This window comes from Erigeron canadensis, chromosome 7, assembly GCF_010389155.1.
Source record: "Erigeron canadensis isolate Cc75 chromosome 7, C_canadensis_v1, whole genome shotgun sequence".
Lineage (NCBI taxonomy): Eukaryota > Viridiplantae > Streptophyta > Magnoliopsida > Asterales > Asteraceae > Erigeron > Erigeron canadensis.
In genome coordinates, this window is record NC_057767.1 from 11,351,507 (window position 1) to 11,366,043 (window position 14,537).

Sequence of the window (14,537 nt, forward strand, 5' to 3'; positions counted from 1 at the left end):
TATGATTTCTAAAGTTAAAGCAAAATGAGTATTATCCCGACCGGACTTATTGAATACTCATAGATAAATGATCGCTTGGTCAAGTGAGAGAATGTTGGAACCACGTTAAATGTGACCGTCACTGATCATTTATCATTCGTGATATGATAATTGACGATAACTGAAATCACTATGTCTAGTAAGTATACGATGGACGTATCCACTCTTAAAGACATACTATAGGGTTTCCCATTAGATGATTGGAACTACGGGGACTTACATTGCACATAATAAACACCAGGGGCAAAAGTTGTAAATGTTCTCTAACCATTTACACAATTCTAAATCTAATCTTTCACATAATTTTGTGTGTGTTCTCTCCCTAATAATAATCCTTATCTAAGAACAATCATCTCGTTTTGGGAACACGACATCAATGACAAACATTCTTGCTGTTAGAAGTTCCTATAGATCGTCAGGTACACATTATTATTATCACGTTTTCATTATGTTTACAATACAAATCATAATTATTCCAACAACTACAACATGTGTTCATCGAAACTTTTCATACTTAAGCAATCTAGCTTCCAAAACTAACATTTGTGAGCAAGTGCAAGTTATATGAAGCTTTTTAACTCAATTTCACCCTTTCCCAGTCGTCAACGTACACAAGTCCTTTCCTCAATCAGAACCTATCAATATATACTCGTTAGGACTTGGATTTTCTGAAAAGATTAAATCATTAGCGAGTCCACATTAAAAAAAAAATCGTCCTTATCCATTTGATTAGTGAAAGACGGGAAGGATTTCGAATTCGAATTTTAAGAAGACAAATGATCACATGACACAGTTACAAGTGTTATGTTGTGTTAGAATATGATCACGTAAAATGAACGTATGTCCGGAAAGTATTTAAGCCTACGGGGTCACACTTCAACATGAATGTAATTATAATTAATTAATATATTAAATGTAATTTATTAATTAATTTGATCACGAAGAACTAACGGTCGTCCGTTAAATGTTAAATAGTTAACGGTACTTAATTAACGAACTTAACGAAGGAGAGTTGGAATTAGGAAACAATTAGGAAAACCCCCCTAGAATGTTCTAGGGGGGCCGGTCGAAATCAAGGAGAAGGGGGGGTGTGAAAACCCTAAACTTTGTAAACAAGCTACTTAATTCTATAAATAGAGACCTAAATCTAATTGTTTTCAACACACAATTCATAAGGTTTTCTAAAACCCTAAAAATTTCTCTTTTCTCCTCTCTCTTGGCTTCGGCCGAAACTACCAAACACAAAGGGTTTTGGGTTTTGGTTCGTTTGATATTAAGGGTGATTAACAAACGTTGTTCGGTTCGTGATCAAGTACTAGCATACATACATTCCAACGTTGTGTGTGCAATCGTAGAGAGGTTTATTTTAAACCTTATTACAAGGGTTTCTTGCTTTATTCTCTCCAATTTAAGGTACACGTTTTGTCTTTTGGTTAATTGATTAACTACATAGAATTTATATTCCGCTGCGTGCTTTGTGATTTGATTTGATAATAGTTATATACACAACAGTGGTATCACGAGCCTACTATGTATGTTTCTTGATTAAAAATAAATCAAAACTTGAAAGGGGGTTAGGGTTCTTGATTTTTAAGATTTTCGGCTATATATATATATAAATTGATTTAAATAAGAAAAAGATATTATTTAATATATATATATATATATATGGTTCGAAATTTTTCCAGGAAAAAAATAATTTTTTTTTTTTTTGTATTTTAGGGTTCCTTATCCAAGTTTTGATTAATTACATGTTTATGTGATAAATTGCATGTTTATATGGTGTACCTTTATTTTTAATTGTTAAAAAGAAGTAAAAATCATGAATTTTTCATGCAAATTATTCATGATTCTTACTTAGATATGTTGATATGAAATCTTGATCATTAAGGTTAATTATGCTAGATAATTGGATAATTAATTGTGTGACTATGTGAATTTTTCGTGTGATTTTTCTGCTTTGCGACAGTTCACTAAAAAGTTCATATCTTTTAATCCGTAATGAGTTAGAGGTTGTGCTTTGAATTGTATAAGCTCAACACATAGGGCTAAAACTTTGTAGTTCTGGTTGAAGTCTGAATCGGACCAGAAACAGGTCTAAACAGGTCGTGAACTTACTGAAAATTTCCAGTGAGTAACTATGTGGTTATATGATAATTGATTGTTTTATATACGTTTAAGGCTTACGCAATCAAGACAACTTGATGTATGTGGTCCTCTTCTTTGAAGGGGGAGCCGACTTAGACATAATTAAACCATAGTGACATGTTTAGGTGGCCTACCGTAACTCGTTGCATACTTAATAGTTAATAGTTTATTGTTTTGTATATTTATTGTGATATATATTGTGATGCAAAATTTTTTTTAGAAAATATAAACTTGACTAAGCAATATCAAAATAAAGATTGTTTTTAATAAAATTGGAGTCTTACAACCTTGAGATACACCAGCTCACCCATTTGAACAAAATCTAAGAGAGGTATAAGTCGGAGTGCGTTAGCCTTCTAAAAGGGCGGGTTTTTAATTGCGTCTATCGCAAACCTTTGCCCTTGCGCTTCTTTGTCCGTTCAAATGGAGCTACCGAGCTCTCTTGTGTTGTTAAGACTATACAAATGATTATATTAAATATTATGTTTAGAAGATATGCATGAATCTTCGAAACATAACTTTTTGATCCCACATCAAATTGAATGTCCTAATAAACTTAAGTCATTTGCCATCCAATTTGTCAAGGACACATGTAGCTGTTGTTTTACTCACTGGTACACAGTGGTGAGATGGCAGTTCCATGGCAAAACCCATTCACTGGTACAAAGTGGTGGACAATTTTGCGCGTTCTTAGTTTGACGACTTAAAGCGAGTTAAGCGGTGAGACCTTGACCCGTGGCAAAAGATGGGACAAAACATGACTACAAAGGATCACTTGATGAATCAAGTATCATACGTAGGTCCCATACTTACTAGGAATTGCACTTGTAATGCAATTACTGATCGTTACTTACCTTTTGAGTGCAATCATTTCTAGCAGATCAACAGATGAAATGTTTGCATGTTAATTGGATCCTAGCCTTAATGAAATTAATTGTTTATTTTATAAACATTGGGTAATTAATTTCTTAAGGATTGATTATCGAAAATACTGATTTTTGAACTTAATCTGTTTTGTAGATGGCAATGAATCCCTCCACAAACACCAATGCTTTTCGGAAAATGTTTGAAAGAGAAAAGCTTAATGGATCGAATTTCAATGATTGGTATCATCAACTACGAATTGTTCTGCGAGTTGAGGAACGCATGGATGTCATTGAAAGGCAATGACCAAACGAACCGGCTGCTACAGCTTCAACGGCTGAAAAAGCTGAATATAGGATTCAATGAAGTTTGTTGTTTGATGCTTGCGAGCATGTCTCCCGAGCTGCAAAAACAATTCGAACTTTACACTCCATATGATATGATCAGAGAGCTAAAATCCTTGTATGAAAAACAAGCCGGAGTGGAACTTTTCGACCTTGTTGTGGAACTCCATGACATGAAACTTGAATCTGGAAAGTCAGTTAGTAGTCATGTGCTCAAGATGAAGAGCATTTTTGACAAAATGGAATCAATGGATTATGCTTATCATAAAGATTTAAAAGTTGGCATGATTCTCAAATCCCTTCCTAAGGAGTTTGAGAGTTTTGTACAAAACTATAACATGCACTCTATGAAAAAGACTATAAAAGAACTCCATGCTATGCGCAATGAATTTGAGAAAACGATCCCAAAGAAGACCAATGACCCAAATGTTCTTATGATCAAAGGGGGTCGGATCTAGAAAGCTAAAAGATCGCACCAAGCTAAAGGGAAGTTTGATGGTAAAGGCAAGGGTAAACAAGTTGCGAATCCTTCCAAACCAAAGAAGACTCCTCCGGCTAAGAAAAAGAATCCGGCTAAAGACCAGAGCTGCCATCATTGTAATGAAGTCGGGCACTGGAAGAGGAACTGTCCTAAGTATCTTGCCGAGTTGAATGTGAAGAAAAAGCAAGCTAGCGGCGCTAGTACTTCAGGTATCTTCACCATTGAATTGTTTTCCTTAACTAAGCGTAAATCGTGGGTTTATGACACTGGCTGTGGAACTCATATTTGTAATGAATTACAGGGACTAAGGAAAAGGAGGAAGCTGGAATCCGGAGCTTTGCAATTGGTCGTAGGCAATGGTCTACCAACGCCTGTTGAAGCAATTTGAGAATTTCATTTAGTTCTTCCTTCCGGTTTAATTATTGTTCTAGACAATTGTCGTTATGCCTCTTCTATTACTAGAGGTATCATTTCAGTTTCTTTGTTGAAAGACAACAAATTCATTAATGTTTTTAATGATATTGGTATTTCAGTTTCTAAAAATAATGTTCATTATTTTGATGCTATTGCTTATGATGGTATTTATGAAATTGATATGCGTGGTTGTGTTTCAAATAATTCAATGTATAATGTTAGCAAAAGAGCCAAGACTGACTTGGACTCTACCTATCTTTGGCGCTGTCGTCTTGCACACATTGGCAAAAATCGCATTGAAAGACTACAACGTGAAGGGATCTTAAAATTAAATGATGAATCATTTGATAAATGCGAGTCATGTGTTTCCGACAAGATGACACGAAAACCCTTTAAGCATTCGCCAGAAAGGGCTAAAGATCTTCTTGGACTCATTCATACCGATGTTTGCGGTCCATTTAGACATGTGTCAAGGAAAGGAGCTAGCTACTTCATAACCTTTACGGATGATTTCAGTCGTTATGGTTATGTTTACTTGCTTAAACATAAACATGAAGTCTTTGAAACATTCAAAGAGTTTAAAAATAAAGTAGAAAATCAACTCGGTAAAACCATCAAGATTCTTCGTTCGGATCGAGGTGGTGAATACTTAAGCCAAAAGTTTAAGGATTATTTTAAAGCATGTGGAATTGTCCAACAGCTTACTCCTCCATATACTCCTCTGCATAATGGAGTATCTGAAAGGAGAAATCGAACCTTGCTAGACATTGTAAGATCAATGATGACCCGTACAACTCTCCCATTTTCTTTTTGGATTATGCTCTAGAGACTGCGGTACGCATTCTCAATATGGTTCCAACCAAGAAGGTTGACAAGACACCGTATGAATTATGCCATGGAGATGTCCCTAATTTGTCTTACTTAAGAGTCTGGGGATGTGAGGCACTTGTGAAGCGCGATACGCCTGACAAACTTGAATCCAGAACTACTAAGTGCATCTTTGTCGGATACCCTATGGAAACGATGGGTTACGACTTCAATGATCCCGCCAAAAACACTGTTCGTGTTGCTCGATATGCTGAATTCTTTGAAAAGAAATTAGTTCAAGAGAACAGTGGGAGGGTTGTAGAACTTGATGAGACTCAAGAGGAAGATGTGTCACCTTCTGAAACTCCTAGCAATCATCAACTTGGGGTGGGGGGGGGAATGTTCAAAGTGATGTAGGTCCGAAAGGATAAGACGTCCTACCGAAAGACTATGTCTGATGGTAGAAGAAGACGTTGTTGGAGATCTCGATGAGCCTCCGAATTTCAAAGTTGCATTAACAGATCTGGAATCTGACAAATGGCTTGAATCTACGAAGGTGGAAATGAAATCCATGAAAGACAATCAAGTCTGGAGCTTGGTTGATCTTCCACAAAATGCTCAAACTGTTGGGTGTAAGTGGATCTTCAAAAAGAAGATGGACATGGATGGAAATGTACACACCTATAAAGCTCGTCTCGTGGCGAAAGGTTATACTCAACGTTTCGGTGTTGATTATGATGAGACCTTTTCTCCGGTCGCGGACATTAGAGCTATTAGGGTTCTCTTAGCTATAGCAGCGTACTATGACTTTGAGATATGGCAAATGGATGTTAAGACTGCCTTCTTAAATGGTTACTTGGATGAAGAAGTCTATATAGATCAACCTGAAGGTTTTATTGATCCAAAACATCCCAACAAAGTATGCAAGTTTTAAAGGTCTATTTATGGACTAAAGCAAGCATCAAGAAGTTTATCTGTCAAACAAGGTGCTACTATACCTAGTGAGGTGGAGCATATGCGTAGAATTCCTTATGCTCTGGCTATGGGATCCATTATGTATGCGGTTAGATGCACTAGAACCGATGTGGCGTTCGCACAAAACATCGTTAACCGATATCAACAGAATCCTGGTGAAAGCCATTGGATTGTTGTTAAAAACATTCTGAAGTACCTACGAGCTACTAAAGATATGTTTTTGGTGTATGGAGGAAATCCAGACTTAGAGCTCAAAGTGACAGGATACTATGATGTTGGATTTCAAACTGTTAATGATGACACGAAGTCTCAATCAAGATTCGTCTTCGTTCTTAACGGAGGAGCTGTGGACTGGAAAAGCAAGAAGCAAACCACAATTGCCATGTCTGCAACAGAGTCTGAGTACATTGCCGCCTCAGAAGCCGCGATGGAAGCAGTCTGGATAAGGAAGTTCATTAGCGGGCTAAACGTGATCCCCTTAAATGACTTACCCACTGATATTTACTGTGATAATACTGGTGCATTGATCATTGCCAACGAACCCGGAGTTCAGAAAAGTGCCAGACATTATGCTAGACGATATCACTTTGTTCGTGAGCTGATCAAACTAGGGGAAATCAATTTACTCAAAGTTCACACAGATTTTAACTTAGCTGATCCTTTCACAAAAGCTTTGTCTAAGCCCAAGCTTGAAAGACATGCCGAGGGCATAGGACTTAAATTAGCTAGTTATTTCATGTAAATCTGTTGTTTGGTATTTGGATAAGGGATGTTAAACAATTTATATTTTCCATAATGAAATAAAGTACTTGATATGTTTGATTTCATTTAATATTAAATTGTGTCCTATATTTGCATGTTTAATCCTTGAATATTTTATTAAATATTAAATATTTTATTAAATATTCTAAAATGTCTATTGTCGATTAATTATATGGGAATATAATTAAATTAAGACAAAACTGAGTGATTGGTTATATTCTTAGAATATATGATGGATGGTCCCACCAAACTCACATGATATCCATAGTTGATGCATATCAGACTACCCCACTAACGAATTATCACTTTATGGATCGACGTCATTAAGTGAAATTCGTAAATGGTTACTTTTATTGATCCTTTGACTTGAGATGCAAGTAGGTCAGCATGTATGAATCGCACTTACTAGATATAGTTCTAACTCTCCTGAATAAGGGAGTACATAAAGGGCTATTTTCAGAAAGTTTCGTGAAGTATGATGACTGACACATGTAGTCAATACAAGATTTGTTCCTTCAATTTAAAAGTTGAAGTATGATACCATTGACTCCCTCATTTGACTAATTAAGATGTTTGCATGGCCGTGCCCAAATAAATCCAGATGGTTCTCGATTATATTTGGTAATCATTAATTAGTTATTGAATGAGAAACATAATCGTTAAATTATGAAATGACCTTGATCCATATTCATATTTAACAAGGTATATGAAAAAATGGATAATAAATGCCTCAACCATTTACATATACTTTAAGAAACTATACTTAAATTTTTCTGGGAGCACTGGCGTGTTGCTAGACGCTAACCAATGTTATTACCTTCCTTCATTACGAGCTCAAGTGGGAGCTGTTAGATTATGATCACGTAAAATGAACGTATGTCCGGAAAGTATTTAAGCCTACGGGGTCACACCTCAACATGAATGTAATTATAATTAATTAATGTATTAAATGTAATTTAACAATTAATTTGATCACGAAGAACTAATGGTCGTCCGTTAAATGTTAAATAGTTAACGGTACTTAATTAACGGACTTAACGAAGGAGAGTTGGAATTAGGAAACAATTAGGAAAACCCCTCTAGAATGTTCTAGGGTGGCCGATCGAAATCAAGGAGAAGAGGGGGTTTTGAAAACCCTAAACTTTGTAAACAAGTTACCTAATCCTATAAATAGAGACCTAAATCTAATTGTTTTCAACACACAATTCATAAGGTTTTCTAAAACCCTAAAAATCTCTCCTTCTCTCCTCTCTCTTGGCTTCGGCCGAAACTACCAAACACAAAGGGTTTCGGGTTTTGGTTCGTTTGATATTAAGGGTGATTAACAAAGGTTGTTCGTTTCGTGATCAAGTACTAGCATACATACATTCCAACGTTGTGTGTGCAATCGTAGAGAGGTTTTTTTTTAAACCTTATTACAAAGGTTTCTTGCTTTATTCTCTCCAGTTTAAGGTACACGTTTTTTCTCTTGGTTAATTAATTAACTACATAGAATTTATATTCTGCTGCGTGATTTGATTTGATAATACTTATATATATTTTGAAGCTTGTATTCATTCATTTAATTACTACATTGAGAATATAATATACAATCGCTTAAAAATGCACTTGTCTATTAACTTATTGCTTTTGTTATTTATTTTTTCTTACTTATTTCTGAATTAATCTTAGTTAATAATTAGAGTTATGCTACAATACCGTGCAAGGATCCATTGTATTCAATGAGTTATAGATTAGCATACTACTCTCATTATTCATCATATCATCGACACCGTCATCTTTATTTTTGTAAGCAAATGATTTTAAACAACAATAATATCCATTAATTAAGATATCTTCCTACCTATTAAAATATATTTCTTGTCCTTATTATACAACACGAACAAGATCATAGGATATACATGCATGGTCTAATCCGTTAAAATTCAATCAACTTGTTTCTTCCCTTCCCATTGGCATTCCCGTAAACAAAAACAAAGGGAATCTCACCAACCATATAAATTAAAGTCCTAAATACTCCCCAATCATATCCATAATCCATGCATATATATATATAATTTCTAAAAATGGCGGGCCTCCCTAAATTCGAAATATGTGTTGGGTTATTGTCACCATTCAGCTAGTAAACGCTTGTGACAACGATGTGGTGTAAGTAGAGTTAAAATTGAGAAAGCCAACATGAAGCCAGTTGCAATGTGTCGACAAGTGATCGATCGATCGATCCATGTGAAATTGTACCAATTATTCAAAACAACTCACCGAGCATAGATATTTCTAAAGATCATATATTCATATTTATATTCATGAATCTAGCTAGTCAGATAGGGACTCTTTATAATTAATATATATACTCATCTATCTATAAGCTATATATGTTATTGATGTAAAAGGATTATTGAAGTTTTTTAGAACTACAATATACATAAGTAAAGTGTAAAGTAAAATCGGTATACAAAAATGTAATCTAAGAAACAAAAGGGAGATATATTATAGACAATTGTGGTCGGTGGAGGAAAAAAGCTCGAAAAGAACGTACAAATTTTGAAGTTCTATGGCTGTTACGTTTTTCACACTTTGTTTACAAACTTTTTAAGTTATATATTTACATTTCTAAATGTTTAGAAATTATATATACTAGAGAGATACTTATGTAATACGAAGACGGTGTTATGGTGACGATGTTGAGTGATGTAGGTAATTGATAAGGTATTTGATGTAAAAAAATATTAAGAATATTTTAGTAATTTCGTGCATGTTCTAAAAGTATAACTTTTGACAAAGTAGTGTAATCTTACTAGTATAGAATTGAAATACTAGATAAGTATTGAACAAGTGAAATATGTACATTGTAATCTATGTTTTAGTAAACTATTTTTCACAATTATAAATATATATACATCTAAAAGATTGTTAAAAAAAAGGGATTAATATAATTCCTTATGACAAATTAGCTCGTCATACATAATGTAATTTTGATTTTCCTTTCGGTTTTTTTTTTAAAGAACTTATATTAATAATACCGTTGTTACCAATTAATGGGGTGAAACCCTAGCCATCATGTGATCACATGGGTCCACATATAAAGGTTAGGTGTCACAACTTCAAAATTTGTCAAAGACATGTGGAAAAACTATATCTTGTGATCTCATGTGTGAAAATGGTGACATACCGGACATAATATCTATGCGGTGTGTGTTCTGAATAGCAAAACTATATATGAGACCAAAAAGTTTCCACTCATTTACCTTTTTGTTTTATCGGTGTTCAAAAAAACAAAGGGTATCAGAGCATCTTTGTAAAATATATATCTCTTCGCAATGTATTGTATCAAAGTTTCGCATCAAATCTATATTAATTTATTAAAACTTAAAATAATACATATAAATTGTGTCTCTCTGTAAAATTATTTTGTTGATACATATATACTAGCTTAACTATATTAAAATTCATTTAATTTCAGTAAGTCATTATTCTCACACGATGTCTTGAGCTAGCATATTAGTTATTATTTAACCTTTTTAGCAAGAGTTATAAATAATTACTAAAAGTTTTTTGCAAAATATAGTAGATATGTAATGATATTGTAGTAATGATAAATTTTTCCAATTTTCTATAGATATATATCCAGTCCAAATTTTATGTCAAGCACATCGGGTTAGCTCAAAAAAAGTCATCTCTAACTTCAAGTCTAGAAAAGTCTTCCTCATATTCGTAAAAAATAATTCGAAAGGACACTCTAGTTCCACCTCACTTCGAAATATACACATTTTGAAAAAAATTTTCCAAAGATATATTGAGTTTACATTGTTAATAAGTTTTGCCTATTGAGTTCATGACTAGAAGAGGTGGTCCAATTTGAATGCGAAATGAATTGTTATGTACGTATATTCTAATCAGGGGCGGAACGTGAATTATTTTACTTGGAGGGCCAAAAACAATTGAGCTATAAAAATGATCTTAAAAAAACTAGTCAAGAGTAGAATTATAATTTTAGTTTTACCTTTGATAAACAAACTAATGTTATGATATAAATTTATAAGGGAGTTATATGAAGTTTATTTTATATGAAGGACCACATATGTACATAAAACTAAAACATAATAAAATTGGTGGGCCCCAACTCTTTGCTTTATACTTCATCTTCTTTGTTGGGCTTCTGCAATTTTGAAAACTCTGTCACCACAATATAGTTAGTTAAGGCACAGAAATATTCATAAAACGTTAAAAATATATATTATATACAACTCAAATATGAGATGGCTATAGCCCTCTCTAGTATCTATTACCTTTTGCCTATGATTCTAACAATGAAAATGCAAATAATATAGTAAATTTATACAATAAATTGCAGAAAGAAAAATCGAAAGAAAACGTCAACTTTATTTTATACGCCTGAAAAATCTAAAACTCAAAAGAATTATATAATTGACATATGTTTTCTATTCCATATCATACAGTGGCGGAGCAAGCTAGGATTTTGAGTCTGGGGTTGTCAAACCATTTTTAAAATACTGAAAAGCTTATTTGAAGGCATTAGATTTTAAGTGGATATTTTGTGGGGTTACCAATTACCTTAAAACTCAACATAAAAACAGTCTTAAAAAGCTCGAGTTTTGTAGATATTATAAGGTTGTCATGACCACTTTTGGCCATCACATAGCTCCGCCACTTATATCACATATATTTTTTGAAAAGTACTCGATAGCACATAAAAGTATTTGTTGCACAGCCCAATATCTGGCCCAGAAAGTATGAAACTATTGAGATTGTTGATTCGACTATCTACATAAGTCACTGCCAAACTATATTTATGGTTGCTAAAATGATAACAATACAAAGGCCTGTTGGGCCATAATGCAGCTCATACTTCCAATTATATATATATATATATATATATATATATAAAAGCGTTAATGAAGCCTTACCTATAATAAACTTTGAGTTTAACCACATAATAATTATTAATCTTTTGATTTTTGCCACAATCTTCAAGTATGTTTAACTATATTTAACTATAGTGACTTTTTCATTTTATTACATAACTATTTAAATTTTATTTTTGCAAAACTCTCTTCTTTTAAGATTTTACCTTTAAATATAGTAACTTTTTTGGCTTTTTAATCTTAACACATAACTTTTAGATTTCTACTTCAGCCACAAACTTTCATTTTCTTTCATTTTTGCTTTTTACGCAGTCTTATCACTACTTAAGTTACAGAGGCTTATATCTATAATAAACTAAGACATTCAGTCTTGTAAGGCATGGGGATCGAATTTTTAACATATGTCTCCAGATGCAAAGGTGTTAACATGTCGAGATCCGCAACAAACTTTTGTATTTCTACCACATAAGTTTTTTTTTTTAATTTTAACATCTATCACAAAAAATTTTGCTCTTAAGTATGGTAACTTTTTAAAATTTGTAGTTTTACCGCATAACGTTTAAAATTTTTACTTCAGGCACAACCTTTCATCTTCTTTAACTTTTGCCCTTTAAGTCGCAGTTCTACCCTTACCTAAGATACAGAGAGTTATATCTTTAATAGACTAGGATATCCGGTCTTATAAGGCATGAGAAATGAACCTTTAAACTCTATCTCCAGATACAAAGATGTTAACATATCAAGATCCACAGCAAAGCGCGGAGTATAATAACTGGTTGAAAAAACATTCAGAAACATGTACTTAAGGCATACACAAAAAAATCGGGAAAACGCGGTTCAAAAAAACCAAAATTGAACCCGATGTAAAACCGGGAAAAGAAATCAGATCGGGTTCAAATAACCGAAGGGGACAAACCGGTATGTCCACATTATCACTGAGACTAGGTACGAAATCGAGTTCTCCTAACCCAGTTCTAAACCGGGTTTGAACTCGGTTTTCTACTAGCCGTTAGTTTACTTTAAAATGTCCATCGTTATTAATACTAGTAAATACTCGTATATCATACGAGTGTATCATATATGAAAAGTTGTATATGCATTTAACAGTAAATACTAGAACAGTACCAGTGCAATGCGGCGTTGGGCGTCGTGACGGAGATAAGGATGTGTAAATGGTCCGACCTGTGACCCGCAAATACAAGAAAATCGAAACCGTGACCCGGCCCGTGATGGTTCGGTTCGGGTCGGGTTCGGGCGGGTCACGAGTTTCCTTCACTTTTTTTGGGTTTTTGGCTTGACCCGGCCCAACCCGCGTAACCCGTGACCCAAAAATGCAACAAAAGCTTGACTCGTGACTCGGCCCGTTAGCCCTTCGGGCGGGTCGGTTCCAGGTCGGGTCACGGGTTTCGTTTTTTTTCTCATCCCTAGACGGTGACGGTGTGGAGTACGGGCGACTGTTATTGGTGAAGGCGGTGTTAGTAATGTAGATAATTTATATAAAAGTAATTGATGATTTAAAAATTAATGTACTTAAAAGATAAATGATTGATAGTGTAATTTAATCATTAATGTTAGAGATGGTGTAGATGAAATTATTTTAAGGATGTTAAACGTAATTATTAAGGGTTTCGTTAAGATGCATTAATTAGTTGTACACTTACCATAAAAAATAAGGGGGCCGACATTTAATATAGAATTGTACAACCTTTTTATACAGGTTAAATGAAACCCTAAGAGCTTCATTTAGCATTTTCTAAATTATTAAAACATAATTAAAAGTAGCAAGATTATATAACAAACATAATTAACATGTGTCAACCAGTAACGTGTAATATATCATACCAAAAATAACTCAATCATCTTTTATTATATTAATAATAAAAAATAAAATATGGTGGATCAACATTTTTATTTTTATATTTTATATATAGACAAAAAATTATCATCGCATCTCTCTAAATAAAACAACAAAATGGCATGTCTCAATCTCAAAATTAAGTACGTATTATCTAATAATAATGTATTATGGTGACATTGTATCCTATAATAGCATCTGCTTGATTCATCGAATATGTCTTTGCTAGAGCAAAACCACGAGCAAGGCGGAAAATTCCGGTTCCTCCTACCACGGGCATCTCCCTAACTTCATTCATCACAGGGTTCCGACCCACAATGCTAAGCGAGCTACCATTGTAGATGCCCGATACGAAGTTATACGTGAGGGTCATGAGGAGACTTATGTCGTTTTCTTGAGATGATGACATGGCATAGAGCCCCTGGGCTCGACCAATAAGGGTCGAGTTCAAATCAGGAGTGGTAGTAAGGGCATTGTCCATGACATAAATGGAACCAAACCCAAACATACCCATGTCTGTGGCATTTGTGGCTTGACCCGCGACACGGACCGCTGAGGGGTTGGGTCCACCAGGTGTGTCGTGCATGTAGAATTGAATATTAGTTGTGTTGCGTTTTCTGGCCTCAGAAATTGAGGCCATAGAAATTGCAACAAAAATAAAGCATAAAAGTGTTCTTGTGTAAGCCATCTTCTAAAAGTGATGTTCAAACAATTGCTAGCTACTTTTGTTCTCCGAGTTAATATGTCTTTAAATCATATACATCCTCCGATCTATATATATGCAATATATTGGCGTGTCAATCACTCAATTTGTGGAATTCAAAGTTTCATATTGGAATAAAAAGCACGTTCTTCAAACGCTGGTAAGCAGCATGGCGTGGAAAATTAATAATTGAAGTACTTAGACTAATATATACATATGGACTTCTCAAAGTCTTTGCTGCTGAATGTGGAAGCATTTGTAA

General features: G+C 34.1%; 1 protein-coding gene across 1 annotated transcript; it reads right to left on the minus strand.

Moving 5' to 3' along the window:
• Positions 1 to 13,609: 13,609 nt before the first annotated feature.
• LOC122608385 (dirigent protein 23-like) lies at positions 13,610 to 14,327 on the minus strand. The gene has a single exon (XM_043781485.1). The coding sequence runs from the start codon at positions 14,258 to 14,260 to the stop codon at positions 13,727 to 13,729; it is 534 nt and encodes a 177-aa protein (XP_043637420.1). The 5' UTR covers positions 14,261 to 14,327; the 3' UTR covers positions 13,610 to 13,726.
• Between the last annotated feature and the right edge of the window lie 210 nt (positions 14,328 to 14,537).